General features: G+C 42.6%; 1 protein-coding gene across 2 annotated transcripts in view; it reads left to right on the forward strand.

Moving 5' to 3' along the window:
* Positions 1-8,309, forward strand: part of PTDSS2 (phosphatidylserine synthase 2) — a 60,286-nt gene extending 51,977 nt beyond the window's left edge. Inside the window, exons 9-12 of one of the 2 annotated variants that reach the window (XM_073658049.1) lie at positions 668-782; positions 2,646-2,791; positions 5,556-5,741; positions 6,985-8,285. In XM_073658049.1, the coding sequence (XP_073514150.1) occupies positions 668-782; positions 2,646-2,791; positions 5,556-5,741; positions 6,985-7,111 (574 nt within the window). In that variant the 3' untranslated portion in view covers positions 7,112-8,285. Of the gene's footprint in view, positions 1-667; positions 783-2,645; positions 2,792-5,555; positions 5,742-6,984 lie in introns of both variants that reach the window. The other variant, XM_073658050.1, reaches the window with a different exon arrangement.
* The last annotated feature ends 13,904 nt before the right edge of the window (positions 8,310-22,213 follow it).

Raw genomic sequence — 22,213 nt, forward strand, 5'->3', positions numbered from 1 at the left:
TGTTCACCTGATCTGAACCCCATAGAGAACCTATGGTCCATCATAAAATGTGAGATCTACAGGGAGGGAAAACAGTACACCTCTCGGAACAGTGTCTGGGAGGCTGTGGTGGCTGCTGCACGCAATGTTGATCGAAAACAGATCAAGCAACTGACAGAATCTCTGGATGGAAGGCTGTTGAGTGTCATCATAAAGAAAGGTGGCTATATTGATCACTAATTTTTTTTATTTTTGTTTTTGCATGTCTGAAATGTTTATTTCTAAATTTTGTGCACTGATATTGGTTTACCTGATGAAAATAAACAAGTAAGATGGGATTATATTTGGTTTTTATTAAGTTGCCTAATAATTCTGCACAGTAATAGTTACCTGCACAAACAGATATCCTCCTAAGATAGCCAAATCTAAAAAATAGCCCCACTCCAACTTCCAAAAATATTAAGCTTGGTTATTGATTGAGAACATAGTTGTTGATCAATAATAAAAATAATCCTCTAAAATACAACTTGCCTAATAATTCTGAACACCGTGTAGTTAAGTTACTTTGCATTAGCTCCTAATTTCCTCACCAGAAGGGGGCAGTACAGGCTCTGTGACCACAGCTGAGTAGATGAGGGATTTGGACGGTGGCCTCTGCTGCGGGGCTCATTCTACTTTCTACTTGCAGGGGGAAGATGAAGAGAATCGCCTTCCAGTTCACACCTTACAGCTGGGTGAAGTTTGAATGGAAGCCGGCCTCCAACCTGCGCCGATGGTTAGCCGTGTGCGGCATCATAGTTGTAGTAAGTATCGCCGCTCGTATTTTCAGCAATAAGCCAAAGGGCTGTGTATCCAATGTGTGCGTCCTCTTTTACCATGTGGCTACCTCTGGGCCTAATCTACTAGTATATGATGCTCATTGAGTTGAAGAGTTGTATAAAGTAGGTAGAGGTCAGACCTCCGATGATCAGAGTGGTAGAGACCGCACGGCTCAGGAGGAGGTTACACTCTTACTTGCATATATGTTGTATTGAGCCTTGAATGTGACAGCATCCGGGGTGAGCAGTGTGTGTGCTGTCACTGCCTTCATCATGCCATCACTGCCCATCTCCTGACACACAGGAGCCTTTCACATTTGGTGGACTTTGACTTTTTTTATTTTTTTTTATAACTGAATTGTCCTTTCTGGGTCACCCAGAATGGAGGATTCTTCACTATAACGAGTGCAGAATGTCTTTTAGGTCTGGGGATGTCAATCCAGAGTCATGGAATCAATATAAAATGTTCATTTAAAAATGTATAGTATATAGATGACAGATGCTCCCCACCTACACCGATGCTGTCCCTGAGATGTCGGGTGTCTCATGTGTCATAGACTAAATGGCGTACATGGCATTACAATCATCGGGTTGCTGCTCTCTCGCTTACTCTGCTTGTCTGACATTTATCTGAGAGAAATGAGAGCAGCAGACAATATTCTTTACTTTACTCACTTATATAAAACCATTAATTCCACAGCGCTTTACAGTGATCATCACCACTGTCCCCATTCTAGATCACAGTGCACAATCTACATCCCCTATCAGTATGTCTTTGGAGTGTGGGAGGAAACCGGGGAACCCAGAGGAAATCCACACAAACTCCTTGTAGATGTCACCCTTGGTGCTAACCACCATGCTGGCGTGGATTGGCTACATGGCTCACAGAGCGTAACAATGTCGGGCGAGCCCCAGGATACCAGGCACCAACTTAGCTGGGATGGCGACAATACGGGGGACGTATCTCTTATTCCCCTTGTAACATAAATAGAATTCCTTTAAAACAGGGTTGTTCAGCTAGTGGACATCCCCTTTAATATTTAGTGCCCTATAACAATTTATGGTCAAATGGAAACTTCAGACAGTCACTCCTGACTAAGAACGATTTGAAGAAACACATCCACCAGAACGGTGCTGGACTGCTCTACCAGACACTGCCTATGGCACAGCAGTGCGGTCTCTGGAAAGAAAACTGTGTTTTTTGTTCTTTTCCCCCTGATCGAAGACCGCTTTATGGACTATAGTGCAGAGCAAGTGTAAAGGCCTCCATACACATTAGAATAACCTCAATAAATCCGACATTGATGGGTTCAGCTGACCATCTAATGTGTATGTAGGTGCTGGAGACTGATTGTTGGGGGGATGTCAATTGGCCATGGCCAATTTAAGACTACTGACCATATTGTTCCCCTGGACTTGAGCTGCAGGGAGCAGGTCAGCATGTGGCTTTGTCCTATGGGGAAGTTGGTTGTTGGTTGAACGATCAGTCAAAGCCTCATTCGACTGACAGCCATGTAATGTATATGGGGGGCTTTAGTGCAGTGTTTGGCATGTTGCTGAGCCATGAGTACACACAGAGCAGTACTGCCCGGGGGCCATCATTAGATCTGTGGCTGATCAGACTCCTGAGCATTGGAGTGATTTCTAAAACTTCAATAGACTAGTCTTAATGTGACCTTTATCACACGGCGCTGCACTTTGATGTCATGTTTAGAGCAAGGAGCGGATTTAATAGATGTGGGAAATAGCGGATGTAATGTCTTCCTCCTGGATCCACCTCTCCATCAGATCCTGTAGTTGTCACCGTCTTCTCGTGTTCATGTGTAATGATCCATGATTTCTTCTTAGTTTTTACTTGCAGAACTCAACACATTTTACCTCAAATTCGTCCTGTGGATGCCTCCAGAACATTACCTGGTGCTGCTGCGGCTGGTATTTTTCGTGAACGTGGGTGGTGTGGCCATGAGGGAGATCTATGACTTCATGGACGACTTGTAAGTCTCCTGTTATTGTCCTCGCCTATAACCTGATGCTTGTCTCCAGGGCTTGCGCCACAGCTTCCCTGAATATTGAGATTCTCTTGTCAATATTCGCTATATTTAATAGTATTGGCATGTTACACATTACACCCATGGCACACCCATGGCACACCCATGGCTGCTATTATGGAGTAGGTCCTTTGCAGATAAAACGACTTCTGGGAGGACTTTGTAAAATATTTTCTGTGTGAAATCCTGCTCAATGATTTGTGAGATTAGACCCTGATGTTGGAGGAGACACTGGGCTTATAATCTCCTTTCTAATTCCTCTGAAAGATGTTGGAGGAGGTTAAGGTCTGGACTCTGTGCGGTCGGTCATGTTGGCATTCAGCAAGCCCAGACTCGTCTATCAGACCCCAGATAGAGAAGTGTGATCCGTCACTGCAAAGGACAAGTCTCCCCCGCTCCAGAGTCCAGTGGTGGCGGCTTTACACCACTCCATCCATCGCTTGGCATTGTGCTTGGTGATGTAAGGCTGCATGCAGCTGCTTGGCCACAGAGATAGTAGCACACAGTTTTTGTACTGATGTTAATAGAACACGAGGTTTGGACTCTGAAGTTATGGAGTCATCAGAGCGTTTGGTGACTTTTCTGCTCTCGGCCCCCCGCTCTGTAATCTTGCGTGGTCTTCACTTTGTGGCTGAGTTGCTGCAATTCCTTCCAGTTCTCAATAATATCACAGGTGATGGGGGGAATATTTACAAAGGAAGAAATGTCATGGGTGGACTTGTTACCCCGGTGGCTCCTATTACAGGACCTCGCTGGTATCGGGGAGCTCTGCACCACCTGCCGATCTGTCACATGTTTGTAAAGACAGACAGCATGGTGGGGGGCCGGAGGTTATAAATCGGGGATGACAGGTCTAAGTGAAAAACCTGATTTCTATGATTAAGGGACCTGTTACAATACTCTTATCCATGTAATGTACTTGTATTCCCCTCATGCCCAGTTAATTAGAGGACTTCCCAAATTCACACACAAATGATTCATGTCATACTGCATTATAACCGCTTCCTACATCACTGGTCTGTCTGCTGACACCATCTCCTTCTTTCTTGTACTAATATATTCCTACAATGAAGTTATATACTTTTGTATACGTGCACTTCTCTCTAGCTCCACTAGATGGCAGAATAGAGCTTTCTATCCCGGTAAGAGCTCGGGTCACCGCATCCGTCTCTTACTTTTACATTCAACCTGGACCCACTGAACACCTTTTGCTTAGGCCTCTGTCTCTGAAACAAAAGTGACCCAGGTCTAAAGATGGGCAAACACACCTAATGTGTGCCCAGCATGCCGACATAGAAACAGCCGACCCAGTGATGTGTATCAGATGTTTGGGGTGGTCCGGCATTTGTATGCCCACCGTTAGGCCATTTGCACAGGGAGAATCCCACCAATCCCAAAAAATGGAGCTGTGAAATGCTCTGAGTAATTGGTGCAGAGCCTCCACATACACACTGCCTGAGACCACCATAGACAGCGCTGTACTCGGCTGCTGCTTGCAGTCCCATGCACAATGGCTGTCAGATTTACCTGTGGATTGGCCATAGCCTCCTATAAGCCGTATCCTCAGAATACATGTGAGATGCCACAAACATTAATGTCTTGTTTTTCTCCTTTGATGGCCCCTGCTCACATTGCAGACCCCATACTTGGCACATGAAGCTTTGAAATCCTTAACCTTAGGCCAGAAGGTTATGGCGCTCCCATTGCCATAGTCCTATGTGACTCCGCCATTCATCATTTGGGTAAACTTGTTGATAAAGCGGCCTTCATCTAGCCAGGAAGGCACAAACCACAGCCATGCCATTCTGTGTGGCCAACCAGCCATCCGGGCAGAGATGCATCGAAGGGCCACTACATTGGGGGCTTCGCTGTGCATTATATGCCCCCTCAGGCCCTGCGCTAGGCATAACGTAATACACAAGATTTACCAAGGGTCTGCCCTCAAAGAGTTATTTCACTTTTAAACATCTATGGAGTATTCACAAGACGATTCCTTGAGCTTCTGGGTTTCATCTCTGGAGACCCCATATATTAATAAAATGACGGACCCCTATTGGACATTTACATAGGGGAAGCCTAACTAAGAGACCGGGTAATAGAAGAGGATGGTAGAAGATGGGAAGTGCATAATTGGCCTTGTGTGCTACCCTTTTATATTAGCGCCTCACTCCTAGCCCATACGTTGCCCGCCCCTTTAACACCTTCAGGTATAGGACCTTCCAATCAGGTCACTGTCTTCTCCAGTATCATACATGGCTGCTGATGGTGACCATCTCCTAAAGATGGACTATCTGGTCCAGCATGGATTAAAGGGTCACTTACGAATACAGTTGCAGTGGTCATCATCTTCCTGTGGATGGCGTCTTTAGACTTCAGACATGGATACTTCTTAAAACAGATAAGTATCCCTATTGTTTATTGTGGCTCTTGGGCTTGGTGTAGTCTGAGCACATGGCTCTTGGCAGAGAAGTTAGTGCACCTCTCTCTGTGCTGTGGAGAGACAGAAGCTTTATCTACTCTCCTCCCCTTAGTCTACTGATAGAAGGTGCAGTAATCCTGTGTGAGGAGAGGACACATGTCACGGCCACCACAAGCTTGTGACAAAGGCTGCAAATTCCAATAATGTTATATGCTTGGAATAGCCTCTACCTCCAGAGAGAGTCTCACTGTCTGATGCCAAGTAATTGTATTCTTCCTCTTCACTCCTTAGGAAGTTCCACAAGAAGCTGGGCCAGCAGGCGTGGATGGTGGCCGCCATCACCGTGACAGAGTTCCTGATTGTCGTAAAATATGATCCTTACACTATAACACTACCATTACCTTTCTATGTCGCACAGTGCTGGATTCTGGGTATAGTTCTGGTCCTATTGTGGACAGCATGGCGATTCTTTATCAGGTAAGGAGGCCTTGGCTTTGCCTTATTTCTGTGCACAACTTTGCCCCCCATGGAGTACTGACTTTTCCCAATCATCCTTTGTGTGTTTGGCAAATCAGATATGTCTCCGTGACTTTCTGTGGACTGCTCGGTCTGTGAAAAATCACAGACCTGTGAATGGCTCCATAGACTGTCGCAGGCCCGAACGCTATATGTGAAAATCAGACTTGTGAATGAGTCCTTCGGCTGTGCACTGTAGTTTCAATACAATCAGTGTTTTATCAGCAGAAGATGATCACTGCTGGACTAAGTGACGTGTGCCAGGCAGGTGTAACACAGAAAGCTGCCAATCTGGGGGTTGGGCCGGGTTATACATTCCGAGCACTGCTACATCTACAGCAGAGAAAACGGGATTGTATCAAAACTGCACCAAGCAGTCCAGTAAGTGACACATCACTGGCATCAGGGTCTCTGTCCCTATGTCATGCTGAACAGATTCCATAGCAAAAACCTGCTGATAGATTCCGTTTAATATAAAGAAAAAAAAACGGAGCACCAAACCAGAATATTATTGGTGCAAGCTTCCAGATCATAACCTACTGGTTCAGTGAATAGTCAAAAAAATGCTAAAAGGCAGCACTGGAGAAAAAAAAAAAACTTAATTCCCCTCCCCCCCCCCCCCCCCCCCCCCATGTAATGTGTTGTCCTTGTTTATTGATGATAATTTATTATGTGCTGTTTCTTTTCCTATTTCCTTGTATTAAAAAATGCAGTAAGCTCCTTCTAGTGGCGACGGCCAGCAGCAATAACTGCATTATTTATCACAATCTGTGCAGGGAGTCTGGGGTTTGTATCAGAGAAGCTCCGCTCCATGTGCTATAGCTAAAGGATAACTCAAGTGTTTCCTATAACATGTGGCCAGAATAGATGTTTTGGAACATGAAGTCTTGAAGGTTGGGTAATGAAGACCACTTTTACCTTCTATGTGACACTTGGCATTATGATGACTACAATCGGTGGTGTAACTTTAAAGCTTTTGGGCACAGATGCCAAATGAACCTTTTGGGCTCCACGGCCCGGGTGCAATTACAACCTCTGCACCTACTATATAATTATGCTCCCAATTATCATTGTGGCGGCCCATGAGCAAAATAGTGTCAGTTTTGTCCCTCCAGACCCCCCATATGTCTATAAAGTACAAGCCTGTATATAAAATGTATAGAGCGTGTAGGTTATTAACTGCCTAAATTTCTCCCCTCCACAGGGACATTACATTGCGCTATAAAGAAATTCGCCGTCAGAAACAAGAGTACAGACCTGAAGAGGACACGTTACAAGTGAACGGGGGAGCAAATCCTCAAAGGGACTTTTCCAAACAAAAAACCCCCTGAGTTTTCAGAACCGACCATTCAAGTTCTTTCCTCCCCACCCACCGCTACTGAACATGAATTGTACTTTTTTTATATTTTAATGTTATGGATATTTCTGCTATTTAATAATGAAACACATAAACCTCATGTTTTTGCTCACTTTTTTTTAATTTTTAAAAAAGGAACTGGAACTTTTTTTGACGGTCAGACCTGCTGATTTGCACCAGTGGAAAAAAAAAAGCAAAAAAAAATCACCTGCCTCTTATGATTTGCAGCTTTGGCAGTGAAGAAACTAATGTTTTACATGTAGCAAATACTTTTAAAGCATAACTTGTGGGATTCTGTATTCTTGTTCCTTTTTTATATATATATAATAATGGTGGTATAGTTTTTAAGATTTTGAGGTTCTACGTTACGGAGATATTAATGTTTTAATACGTAGGTATGAACTAAAGAGATTCCGTGTTTGTTAAAGGAAGCTAATATATGTGAAGATGGATAAATTTTCTAAAACCACGTCATTGCTGTCATGAGCCGTTGCATGGGCTGAACCATTTACAGAGAGTGAATTATATTGATTCGCTCTGAAACAGTGCCTCGTGGGTGTTGGAGAAGTGCCTCGGATCAGTCATTGGGTCATATCAACCGGATGGAGAAGCGGAGCCAGTCAGTGCACAAGGAGATGGAACCATGCTGTTCTCTATGTAACAAGCCATGATGCAGAGATGAATTTAAAGGGAACCTGTCAGGTCCCCCCAAAGCTTCTCCATTACCTTCCAGAGCCCCAACCCTGCATCCCATACCCGTGTGCTAAGCAAAAACTCTTCTCTTGCAGTTCTCTGTATCAGCTAATTACCTGATCCAGACCGCCTTGGCATCGGTTCACCCAGAGAAGTCCAGCTCGGGTGCAATAATCTCCCACCCCTGGGATTGACTGATGTCCCCATTGCAGTGCTGTAAAAATGGCTAGTGAAGTGGCTGTAACTCCTGATTCCAGCTGCTGAGGTTGGATTGCTCTGGGTAATGCAACGCCAAGCCGGGCTAGTCCCAAGTAGTGTACATATGCTGAGGACTGCAATGAAAGTTGTGTTCACAGTAAGGGAGAATTGTGGATGATCTGCTCTCCTGGTAATCAAAATGGTAAATCCAGGTCCACACCAGTAAGTTTGCAGTCTTTTATTTAGTCACCATGTTTCGAAGTTTACACACTTTATCGGGGCAAAAAAATCCATTTGTTTGTTTTGTCTGTTTGTTTTTTGTCCTGATGAAGTGTGTAAACTTCGAAACACGTTGCCAAAATAAAAGAATGCAAACTTACTTGTGTGGACCTGGATTTACCATTTTGATGACCAGCAGCGCTGATCATCCACAATTCACCCTTCCTATGATTTCTTTGATCTGAGGACCCCTGGACCTGCAGCAGCTGGGTTTCTGCCATAACAATGTTGCGTGAACTCAACTGGACCTTTTATAATATCTATGGTAATTGTCAACCGGATAAGACCGATACACTTTTTTCTGCTTCCTAATTTTATATAAAAGTTGTGTTCGCTCAGCCTGTATAGTTTTTGTGCGCTATCAATGATCTGATTGGGATGCAGGATTAGCGCTCCAAATAGCAATGGGGTTAATTTGAGAGAATTGACAGGTTCTCCTAATGCTTTACCCAACCGACTGTTTTTATGGGGCCGGGCAAACCTCTATTGTGGGGATCTTCTGAGTCTGCCCTGATGGCAGAAGTTTTAGTACCCCTGGACAAGAAGAGATCTAGCAATGGGTTGCTCCCTTTTTTTTCTTACAGAACATGGCTGAGCAAAGTGTGCTTGTATTTGGAGGTGTTAGAGCGTCATCTGAACAGTATTTTAAAAGGACTCTTGTCAGCCCAGAATGATTGTCCAGGTGCTCAATGCATCATGGCAGGGCCAATCATTTATATACACCTTCCCATCTGCTTAGTTTCCTTCAATCACCTTCCTTCTCTGGCCTTATGAAGCCAGAGCTGTCATTCAAAGAGGAGGTGGAGATAGAGGGGAAAACAAGCAGGTGGGAAGGTGTATATTAATGATAGGCCCCGCCATGTTGCTCTGAGCGGCGGGACTTGGTTTGAACAGTCATTCTGTGCTGACAGTCCCTTTAAAGGGAACCTGTCACTCTATTCATGCTGCCCAAACTAAAGGCAGCCAGAGCCAATTATATTTTTGTCTGAAATGCTCCAGAGTTTCAGTGAAACATAATTTTAAAGATCTAACCATTGGAATAGAAGAGACTAATCCGGAGCCTCCCCTCCACATTGCTCGAGTTGATTGACCAGTCTTTCTCTTTGACAGGTCTGTTCAACCTGAACAAGCCGAGGAGCAGCTATCTGGGCCAGTGATGGCCTAGTCTCGTCTATTCCTATACTCCACCGGATCTTTAAACCATAAAACATTGCAGCGTTTCAGAGAAAACAGAGAAACCTATCTGGCTGCAGTCGTACAGCCAGACTCTAAGTCATGCTGCCCCTACTTTGGGAAGGATGAATTGACTGACCGCTTCCCTTTAATGTGTACTTGCCAGCCTTACTCTCTTTAGTTGCAAGGTTTCCTTGTGCCACCTTATGGGGCTCAGACATGCAGCGATGCACCATTATCATCCCTAGTGCTGCGTAATCATCCTCTGTGGTGTAAACAGGCGACATGGCTGCTGGCAGAGCGTATACCTATTGTTAGTAATAGATGTACTGTCGCTCCAGGTAATAACACTCAGCTTCTGGCTATAGCCCTGAAGCTTTAATTGCTCTGAGTTTCATTTACCTGATTACTGCTTTCACAGATTTCCCCAGTGCCAAGAGGAAACCATGGGGACGGCAACGATTTTATATTAATTACTGTGTGGGTTGTGAGGAGGGGAAAAAACTCCATACACCAATAGTTAGAATATTTTCCAGTTCCAAAGTTTGGGTCCCCATTGTTTTCCAACTTTGGACTAAAGTTTGGGTCGAACTTCCATGGATCCTCTCATCCCTAATTACCATTACTTAGTGTTTAAGAGGTATTTCCATCCAATAAAATAGTGGCATTTTCCTAGAATATGCCATCATTTTATAAATTGAGAAGTCTGACCTTTCAGGACCGCCACCAATTTGGAGTATTAAAAGATGCCAGAGCTGATTGTATTGGGTTTTTGCAGTGCTAGGAAAAACCATGAAGGGGACACAGAACTAAATAAGTGCAAGGATTGGTGGGTTCCCCATAACACATTATGAAGTGATTCAGTATGAGGGTGCATATCTAGAGATGTCCACCTTACCTATTTTCATCTGCATAACAACTTCCAAAGGGGCAGCTCCTTGGTGTAAGAACAGGACATTATAATTGCAGACAATGGGCATATTAGATGGGCTACCAGAATAGCTGATAATGGACATTTTACATTGGTGTATCCGATGGAAACACATCACTGCTTATGTGTTAGGTTGTGTATACAAAGTATAGCTCCCTAATGTTCTCTGCCTTTAATATTAGTCTGATGTTTTGGGGTTGTCCGGTCCAAAGCGATAAGTCTGCAGACACTCTGTGTGACTGCAGACTTCTGAATCTCCCCAGCGCACGCACTGTACGCTGCGAGGATTCACCGGTTTCTGACCCGGGACCAGAGGGTATGTATGAGTTATACATACTCCTGGCCAGTGGACGTGGCCTCGCTCTATACACTTGTATGGAGCCAGGCTGTGCCCTCTAGTTGGCGATGCCCACTGGATGGATGTGTCACTAGATGGGGTGTAGCCGCGCTCCATACAAGTGTATGGAGCGAGGCCAGGAGTATGAATATCTCATACTTTCCCCCCGGTCCCAGCTCAGAAACCGGCGAACCCTCGCAGGCACAGTGCATGCCCTGGAGGATATTCATAAGTCTGCAGTCACAGTGACTTCAGATTTGTCGATTTGGACTGGACAACCTCTTTAATGAATTTACAGATTTGGAAACTGCTGCACATGCATTGGAGGGATACATGAGGTTTGACTTGCTGAAATAAATATAGAAGGAAATGTGGTATTTCATGTCTGTTTTTACTGCTACAGGCCGCCCGTGCAACCAGAGGGAAGTAATGAGAGTACCATGGAGAGAATTGTATATGTATCATGCTCAAGATTTTAGGACTTTTTTTTTTTCCTTTTAGTTTTCTTTATTTTCAGCGAAATCTACACAAGTTGACCTACCTCTAATTACATTGTTTTTTTTCTGATTCAAACTGTGCTTCACAAGCAGACAAAAATGTTATATTATCCCATGCAAAGCAGTCAGTGATCTACTATATATAGAATTCATAGTCCTGCCCACAGGACGAAGGGCACAATGGGCCTGATTCATCATTTGCTATTTCAAGTCCCTTTTCTTTTTTTTTTTGTCCTGTAGAATTCGATGATGTTTTTTGCTCCACATTCTTCTAAGTGGCACACACTCTTTATGAATTTGGTGTAAAATCAAGAATGTTTGGTTAAAGACAAAAGAACAAACAAGCTTGTGCCTTTTCACCACCAAAAGTAGTGCAACATGTATAAAGAATAAGGCGCAAATATTAAAGCCACTAAAAAGGAGCAAATTACTCCAGACAAGTGGAGAAACAGCAATGATGAATTGGGGCTGTGATTTCTCGTCTAGGCTCTTCCTTGTCCATAATGTGATTCATATAGACAGTCACCATGTTCTAGTCCTTGGAGATGAATTCTATGTATCCAGGTCCATCTCTCCATAGCTTTTGGCAATAGGTTACAGTATTCGATGGAGATCTCACTGTTGTCAAAAAGGTTTAAAACCAACACACAATTGTGAGCTGCTGGCTTCGGGAAGAAGAATTGTCACAATTTTTGGAGTATAATTGAATTTTCTATCGTGTGTTTTGTACAAGATTTGTGCTGTCAGGTTATCAATGTTTTCTATTGGTGAAGAAGCACTACATTTCAGTAAAGACACATGGTGGTAACAATGTTATGTCTGGACCTTTTTTGTGGCCGATTCGGCATTTGCTTTCCAACAGAGTTGACCTTGGCCGCTAAAGTATAGTCACTGATATAAAGATGAGACTCTTCTACAATAAGCCCCAAGCCAAGGCTCAGTAAAAGGGTCTGTAAGGGCAATTCCATTAGCTTGCGTTCTGATATTTTTTTTTTTTTTGGTCTGCATCTAAAAGTCTTGGTTTCTTTCTGAAGATCATAAGTTTGTCAGTTGTTTAGTAACTGAACCCATGGAGAAGCTTTTTCAAAGCGAAACGTACCAGGATTCAATCACAGACGACACCAAAGCCATTGGAGCACTTGGCATAGACAGGACATGTATGGTGTTTTTTTATACCATTGCGAAAAGTGTATGCCATTCATGTACTGCAGCCATAAAGTGCGACTCACCATTGCACCAAATTTGTTATCCGCTATTTTCCTCATCTTGAATATTAACTCTTTCAAAATATTCATAGATTTGTTTAGTTGGGACGAGCAAACGCCTTTTTATTTTATAAAATTATTTGTAATAGAGTTGGTTGAGAATCACTGAAAATGGAAAAGGTTTTAATAAACGAGTTCAAGGAGGGCCTCGATGCCCCTCTTATATGTATCGTGACAGGTTATGGGTAGCGATGAGCGCAAGTGCTTGTTACTAGAGTTTGCCTAGGGTGCTCGGGTATGCACTAAGTATCGCGGGTGCTCGAGTGACCTGTTCGAGTCAGCGCGGCCGCATGTTTCATGGCTGTTAGACAGCCACAAAACGTGGGGATTGCCTGACGAACATGGGCTATCCTCAATCCCTGCATGTTTTGTGGTTAACAGTGGCAAAACATGCGGCCACAGGGACTCGAACAAGTCACTCGAGCACCCTAGACAAACTCAAGGAGCGAGCACTTACGCTCATCACTAGTTGTGGACACTAGATTCTGAGATGGGACATCGATCCAGGGAACTAGTCTGGTTTCCGCATGTGGAATCAGGAAATAATTTTGCCCCTAACATCCGGCAATTAGCATCTGCGTCATGGGTTTTTGGTTTTTTTCCCCTCTGGATCAACATATTAAGCTACAGTTTGAACTTTGGACCTGTCATCTTTCACCATTAAAACCAAAGAAGGTACATTGCCATAGAAGTGTGAATGGAGAAAAGGAACATGACAAGTTTTATACAGAAACCTTTGGGAATTAACTGAAATCTGATATATCCTCCATCCTACTCATCACTGGCATGTGTTTGACTGTGGGTGCAGTCAGACCACCGAATTACTCGTGAGATGATCGCATCCCACTGGCCGTTGGCTCTCCTGACCTGAGTAATAATAGACATATAGTGATCCTAACATAAAAAGATTCCTGTTAGTCTTCTGACTTTGTTTTTCGACAGGGCAGCAGTCACTTGACACATTATTTTGTCCAAAAAGGAAGCTACACGACTAGCGGGGTACACCGGGAGCAGCATGGAGGAGCAGCAGGGTCTGGTGGCCAAGTGTGTGTTTTTCTTTGTTAGAACCAACATAGATCAGTTTTTACACTAATAAAATATGTGGGAATGGCATTTTCATTTATTTTTAGGTTCCCTGTCCCTTCAATGTTGTACAGTGATACATTTGCTTCAAAGTCTATGTATCATATTGAGGGAGTGATGGCTCAGGCGGCTGCTTCTGGCTTGTAGACCACACTTGCAGGAAACATTACCCAGTGTAATTTGTTGGAAATGAAAAGCAGGACATGTGTTTTTAATATTTTAAGAGGTACAACAACACGGCAACAATGAATATACAGAAGCTTCTCCAGAATTCATACCACATCAATTATTACCTAGCTGTGTCTTCTAGGGTTTCTCTTGAACATAATCGCCCATCGGGCACCTTCCTGACACTGGTCTGCGAATGTCCGGGCTCAGTTGTAGAGTACAACTGAATAACACAAACCATTATCGACATTTCTTATCGTAGCATTCATTTAATGGAACTCTCTGTGGTTGTAAACTCGTACAATCTTTTACACATACAGAAAAACTTTACAACAAAAGCCTGTCTTCAAGCTTCAGATATAAAAAAAAAGCCTGCCATCTATCTCACAGATCAGTGCTCAGCACAGTGCCTCTTGGCTTTTTTATTTTAGTGATGGGGTTGGAGTCCCATCACCCCACTGTGACCCCCCAAAGATCAATGATTCTGACATATCACGAGTTGGCAGGTCAAAAGTTTTGTAAAAGTGCAAACCTCAGCGTCCACCACTGAGAAATTCAGCAAGCCCTGCAACTTACCAAAGCCTAAGGCCGCGTTCACACGTTCAGTATTTTACGTCTGTATTTGTAAGCCAAAACCAGGACTGGGTGAAAAATACAGAAGTGGTGACATGTTTCTATTGGGGTATGTTCACACGGGGCATTTTTGGTGATTTTTTTTCTGCGGGAAAACTTGCTCTCTTTGCAGTAAGAAGCAACGGCAAAAATACAGGTTTTGCTGCGTTTTTTGTGCGTTTTTCAGGATCCCAAAGTTCAGCTTTGCTTCCACCACAGAAGCAAGAACACAGGTCACCCATGCCTGACATATGTAAAACCATATTAACTAGAATTACAAATGTAACAGTGGGGGAGGTGAATTGCTCAGGAATAGTTTATCTCAGACACTGGCAGTGCATTGAGTTTGTAGGACACTGTTTACTTTCCCACTTTGGTCTGCCAATAAGTTGCTCAGTCATTGTTCAATTTCACACCTTGGTCAGCCACAGGCATTGATCAATCTCACATCTTGGTTAGCCAATGTTTACGCATTACTAATTTAATTAAACTGTACTAATCCATTTCATGTGACCAAGAGAAGATGGTAAACTTGGGAAAATCACAAAAATAAATGTGTTTCACATACTGCTGTATTTGCTTTTTTTTCACTAAAAATGCAGCAAAGCCTGATACCTGCATTTTTGAAGTGTTTTTCAACTACCCATTGCTTTGAATGGGTGAAAAACGCTGAAAGAAGTGAGATGCTCTATTGTTCAAAAAACCATGCAAAGCACAAGATACTGAGGACAAAAAAACAAGCTGTGTGCATGAGATTTCTGACATCTCATAGACTTAGCTGGTACTGTAAAACAGCAGAAAATTTGCATAAAAAAATCATAAATAAAACACTGAAAAAATGCCCAGTGTGAACATAACCTTATATTTTTCGTCTGGTTCTGGTTGTTCCACTCCTGGTTTTGGCTTGCAAATACTGTAATGTACACACCCTGCTAGGATTCAGCTCCACTTGTCTGGTCCAGTAGTCGTCATGTGACTGTAAGTATGCAGTTTATATACTTGTGGTCACATGATGACCACAGGAGCTGGAACCTAGCAGGGTGTATATTAACCCCTTTATCACAGAAGGTGGTTTGCATGTTAATGACCAGGCTAATTTTTACAATTCTGACCACTGTCACTTTATGAGGTAATTACTCTGGAACGCTTCAATGGATGCCCCTGATTCTGAGATTGTTTTTCCGTGACATATTGTACTTCATGATAGTGGTGACATTTCTTCGATATAACTTGTGTTTATTTGTGAAAAAATTGGAAATTTGACAAAAATGTTGCAATTTTCAAACTTTGAATTTTCATGCCCTTAAATCAGAGAGATGTGTCACACAAAATAGTTAATAAATAACATTTCCCACACGTCTACTTTACATCAGCACAATTTTGGAACCACAATTTTTTTTTGTTAGGGAGCTATAAGGGTTAAAAGTTGACCAGCGATTTCTCATTTTTCCAACAAAATTTACAAAACCATTTTTTTAGGGACCACATCACATTTGAAGTGACTTTGAGGGGTCTATATGACAGAAAATACTCAAAAGCGACACCATTCTAAAAACTGCACCCCTCAAGGTGCTCAAAACCACATTCAAGAAGTTCATTAACCCTTTATGTGTTTTTTGGAATGTGGAAGAAAACTATGAACATTTAACTTTTTTTCATAAAAATGTTACTTTAGACCCAATTTTTTTTATTTTCGCAAGGGGGAAAACCACTGTTTGGACACGTGGCAGGGCTCGGAATGGGAATGAGTGCAATTTGACTTCTTAAATGTAACATTTGCTTGAATAATTAGTGGACGCCATGTCGCGTTTGGGGAGCCCCTGATGTGCCTAAACAGTGGAAACCCCCCGCAAGTGATACCATTTTGGAAACTAGACCCCTCAAGGATTTTATCAAGGGGTATAGTGAACATTTTGGACCCAGAGGTACAAAACAGAATTTGAGAACATTAGGTCATCATATTGAATAAGTTGTCATTAGTCTTGAAAGCAAGTGCTCGCAACTTGATTTTTCATCGAGTGCTCGGTTATGCACCATGTATCGCGGGTGCTCAAGTGACATGCTCGAGTCCCCACATGTTTCATGGTTGTTAGACACCCAAAAAAAAACATGCGGGTAAGGCTCATGCATGGCAGGCAATCCCCGCATGTTTTTTTTGGCTGTATAACAACAGCAAAACATATGGGGCGGAGACTCGAGCATATCACTCGAGCACCCGATGCAAACTCAAGTAGCGAGCACTTGCGCTCAACACTAGTCGCCATATTGTCATCACTTTTTTTCTTTACTTTTGAAAAAATCCCAACCCCAACCCTAATATAACCCTAACACAACTCTAACCCTTGCACAACCCTAACCCTAGAGTTTATATTTTATGCCTTTCCTCGTGCGGTATAAGTGATTAGATGACGTTATTCTTCGGGTCGGTGCGATTACAGTGATACCAGAATCATATGGGGTTTTTATGATTGACAGCTGTCACACACTAAAAGACGTTTTTTTTTTTTTCTTTTTCCATATTTCGGCCGACAGAGTCATGTAAGGGCTGTTTTTTTGCGGGACAAGTTGACGTTTTTTTTGGCACCATTTTCGGGCAAATTACAATTTTTGATCGCTTTCTATTCTGATTTTTGGGAGGCAGAATAAACAAAAACCAACAATTCAGAAATTATTTTATTTTTTTATTTTTTATGCTGTTCCGCGTGTGGTAAAATTGATAAGGCAGCTTTATTCTTCGGTTCAGTACTTTTACAGCGATACTACATTTGTATCTTTTTTTATGTTTTGGCGCTTTTACACAATAAAAACTATTTCATAGAAAAAACACAATTTTTTTTAATCGCTTTATTCTGAAACCTATAACTTTTTTATTTTTCGGCTGATGGAGCTGCATGGCGGCTTGTTTTTTGCGGGACAAGATGACATTTTCAGCGGTACCATTTTTTATTTACATTCATCTTTTTGATCGTGTTTTATTCCATTTTTTGTTTGGTGGTATGATGAGAAAGCTTCGTCTTTTATTTTATTTTTTTACCGTGTTCATTAAAGGGGTTAACTAGTGGGACAGTTTTATAGGTCAGGTTGTTCTGGACGCAGCGATACCAAATGTGTTCTTTTATTGTTTTCTTTTTTTAATATTTATTTATGGGTACAGTATATATATATTTTTTTGGATTATGTTTTCATTTATTTATTTTTATATTTTTACAATTTCTTTTTTATTTTTTTTTTTTCACTTTCTGACACTTTATTTCACTTTTATGCTTTGTTCCACTATGGGACTTTCATTTTTTGCAGGCTGATTGCTTGAATAGCATAGGTATGTTCTGCACTGGCACAAGTTAGATAGATCGTGCACTGCGCACGACCTAACTTCTTGATGCCTGGTCACCCGGATGTCGTCATGACGACATTGGGTCACCATGGCAACGATCGGGACCCTGCACACACAGCGCGGGGTCTCCGATCCAAGGTAAGAGAGGCACTCTTACCTCTGCCTGCTCCTTCAATGCTGCGATCGACTTTGATTGCAGCATTTTGGGGGTTAATGTGCCGGGATCGGTGCGGGACTGCTCCTGGCACATAGTACCGGGTGACAGCTGTTAGAATCAACTGACATCCGGCGGTTTTTGCTTGGGTTTTTTCCATGCGATTTTGGCAATGTATTCAATATGAAAAATGCAGGCAAAAACGCACAAAGAATTGACATGCTGCAGATTTAAACGCACATGAAATTCTGGAAGGAAAAACACTGATCATGTGCACAGATCTTCAGAATTCTCATAGACAGTGCTGGCATAAGGATTCTCTTGCATTTTTGGGGCCAATTCTGAGTGGAAAAAAGGCACCAAAAACGCACGGTGTGCACACAGCGTAAGGGCTCACTCATATGAGCATATAACTCGGACGAGTGCTATCCGATGTTATACTATGGGACAGTGCAGATTTGCTATTTTTTTCTCATGCTGAATCGGCATTTGGTCAGTTTTTACCATCAAACTTTCATCAGGGATTTTCTCGCGTGAAATAATAAATTACACAGCTTCTCCTATTCATTACAATGTTAAAGAGGTTGTCCACTACTAGCACAATCCCTTTTCAATCACCACGTCTCCCCCAAATAATAGCAGTTATACTCCCCTCTGGTGTTCACCGCCAGTCCTGATGAATCAGGATCTGGGTCCGCAAAAAAAAACACAGGCATGTGAACAACCCCATAGACTATAATGTGTATGAAATGAAACCCATAGTTAGAACATGCACATCTGAATGAGGCCTTAGGGACCATTTAGATCAGCTAATCACGGCCATGAAACAACTGCTGATCGGCTACATACAAGATGATTGGTCGTGGTTTAATGGCCTTGATTACACAGGCCTACCTGAAATCTATTGCCATAGAGCAATCGTTAGTACAATTGTTCTGTGCACATAGAATATAGTTTATGGCAGGATATCTGGTCACACAGGACAATTTTTTCTTGAAGCAGCTTTGCTGAAGTCTTTGCCTTAGTTTTTTGCGGTGTCTTTTCCCTATACTTTTAACTATAATGAGCGGACGGCTTCCAAATGGAGAATGAAGATGCCACTTGTTTTAACCGTATCATGGTTTCCAAACCCTGAAGCGATTAAAAGTAACAAAAGATGGAACATGTGCACAGCAATGTTGGTTTTACATTGCTGTGCATATGTTCATTTTTTTCGTTCGTTTTTTTCGGCGGATTCTAGGCGGACTCTAGAACGTACCTTATCTCTACAATACTGCATCAAACACATTTTTTTTTGTTTCATTCATTCATACAGAAAAGTCTTTCATTTCTGTATAAAATCGCAAAATTAGGAAACAAACAAAAAAAGTAATTTTTCTGACTACATATTTTTAAATTGCAATTCCGAAATTGTGTTCAAATACTGAATGTCTGCACCACTCACCTAGCACAAATGAGATGTTAATTCACAGATGTCTAATCCTGATGACAAGTACATGAGGCTCTTCCTCCTGATTGACGGTCACTTGCTTTGACAGCTGGAAGGGCGCTAAATGCTTTATGACAAATGTATAAATACTGTATTTCTACACATATATACAATATATATAATATGTATAAATAAATATATGAGAATAGTTACTGCTGTTTTCACTGTATATTTAAAAATACTGAATTCTCAGAAGTCTACAGCACCATGTATGACCAGGGGTGCAGCTATAGTGGGGGCAAGGGTTTCAGTCGCACCTGGTTCCTGAAGCCTACGGACAATCCAAGGGTCCTTTTGGCTCATATGAGAAAACCAATATTATTAAAGATCTGTGGCAATTGGGGTCCCAGTTAAGAGATTTTGCATTGGGTCCCAAAAAGCTTCATGTTATGCCACTGTATTTAACCCCTCACTTGTGAATTAGCTTTAATTTAGCTCCATCCTAAGCTCCATCAATATGTGACTTACGACATTTCACCCATGTAATGAGCTCATATGTATGAGCTCTAAAGGGGTCATGGAGGAAGATTGCCGTTTCATATGCCTCTCCTGAGCTGAGCCAACAGGCCGCTAGAACAATGTAAGAAAAATGTACTTGTAGGTCCAAACCTCTTATAGTTTTCTCAAGCTAAGAGGCTTAAATGAAGAAGACAGATGCCTGATGTATAAAGTACATTGGCATTGCATTCCAAAACACAAAAACTTGTATTTTGTTTTGTCATACTCTTGAGTTTCTTCTGTTCATAGGCCTTGCATCCAAGGGCATTGTTTCATCTTTTTGTTTATTGATTTCAAAGTTCTCCTTAAAAAAATTGAATAAAGTACCTTGTACAAATCACAGAGCTCTCCTGATTCTATGTCTCTTTTCCGTTTTGTGCTCTATTTGTGCACTGCAGAGATATGTACATTTGATGCTTTTGAAGCGAAATATGTGAAATCTCTGCTTATAGAGCAACTGGGCCTCTCTTCAGAGTCTTCTTTGGGTCCATGCACTTTCACCCATCCCTTCCTCCCAGACACTGCCAGTCACAGCTCAGCAGCTGATCCAACTGTCTCAGATGCTGCCAAGCTATAATTAGCAATATCTGGGAGGGAGGGTAAAAGTGTACACCCCAGAGAATACTTTGAAGAAACTCCCAGTTGCTCTACAGGCAGAGATTTCACATACTGTGCTCCAAAAGCAATAAATGTGAATATCTCAGCAGTGGAGCGACACAGCGAAAAATGGAAAAGAGCGGCAGAATCAGGAGAACTCAATGCAAGGTATTTAACTCAATTTTTTTTATTAAGTGACAGTATGGTCAACTGTTTTCAACATTCCCTAGAGCATCAGCTTCTTCTCCCTGCAGGGTAATATGCTGGAGTGAAGAGTTTTAGAACAGTATTTTTTTAAATTCCCTTCAAAGGTGTCAGCAGACATAACAGATCTCACAACAGACAGGTCTGGGTACTACGGTGACTGTTGCTTTTGAGTGCATGCCAAGTGAAGCAGAGCATGACAGCACAGCGCATACTGGTAGGTGACAGACAAAGGACATAATTTCAAGCCGTGTGGTACGCATCACAAAACATTTATCCACAATGTCAGATTAAGAAAATCCAACTATAATAGGCACTTATCCGGGGTGTAAGAGTAAGGCTGGAGCTACATGGCGACTGTCACTGTGAGACAAGTGGCGCGGCCAAAGATCACTATGTGCCGCAGCTCCATTGCAGCGTAATACAGGAGAAAGGGGGTCACATTGGAACCATAGCGTACCCCAACCATGACAAGAAAGTCATAAAAAAATCAACTGGGTCCAACCTACGCTGCAACCAAAGTCGCAGTGTAAGCCCAGCCTAAGTGCCTGGGCTACTGTTAACTTTCAGACCTGGTGTATGAAGTAAAATAGCAGCACAGAATCATGTTCCTTGGAGGCCCATAATAGAGATTTTACATCAGGGCTCGGGAGCTTTTATTTCAGGCTTAAGCACATTCTCCTAAAATTAAGAGACCACCTGGAGACCCTAAATAGAAATATGATCATGTCCGGGTTGTCCAGGGTTGGGAAAAAAGTGTCATGCAGGGTGTGGGAAAGACTTAGTGCAACACAGAGGGAAGAGCCCAGACACTAGGGAAAGGGGGGAGTGGAGACCTCCTAGTCTGGTCTGGTGTCACCCTGTCTCAACTACCGTCCCTATATTGCCTCTTCAGCAATCGCTGCACGTGTGCCTTGCCCTGTCTTTCTCTGGCGTATGGCTAAGGCTAGGGAAGGGAGGAGATGAGCACTAGTCGATCTCCACTAAACACTATAGACAACAGGGGTAGACAAACAGGGGGGGGATTGCTTAGCTTTAGATGACCCCAGAAAAATGCGCACACGGCCTCAAGCACCGGACAGGACGAAGTACTGCTGTTACTAAAGCCTTCACAAGTAGGAATGAATATCGCCAGCACCTCCCTCTCAGACACACCAGGTATTTATACTCTCAGGCCAGGGAGCTAATTAACCAGAGGGAGGTAGCCACTGGGTCCAAGAGACAGTCAGCCTCTAAGAAGATGTCTGTAATGCCAAACATAGAGATCTCCTGCAACCAACTGCAGGGTGACTGTCTGTCACCTCTGACACACCCGTGACAAAAAGTCTGCAGACACTCTATGTGATTGCAGACTGCTGAATCATAAAAGTGCACGGTGCACACACTGCCACGATTCCTGGTATTCCAGATGTGATCGTGTTAAGAGAAGTCAGATGAGACTAGTTGGCACCTGTCTGCAATAACACAAACCACTCAACAGGAATGCCAGGAATTGTGATAGTGTGCGCACCGCGCACTGTCATGATTCAGCTGTCTGCAGTCACATAGAGTGACTGCAGAGTTT

This window comes from Phyllobates terribilis, unplaced genomic scaffold, assembly GCF_046119375.1.
Source record: "Phyllobates terribilis strain yellow unplaced genomic scaffold, ASM4611937v1 Scaffold_13__5_contigs__length_258822181, whole genome shotgun sequence".
In the NCBI taxonomy this organism is placed as follows: Eukaryota; Metazoa; Chordata; class Amphibia; order Anura; family Dendrobatidae; genus Phyllobates; species Phyllobates terribilis.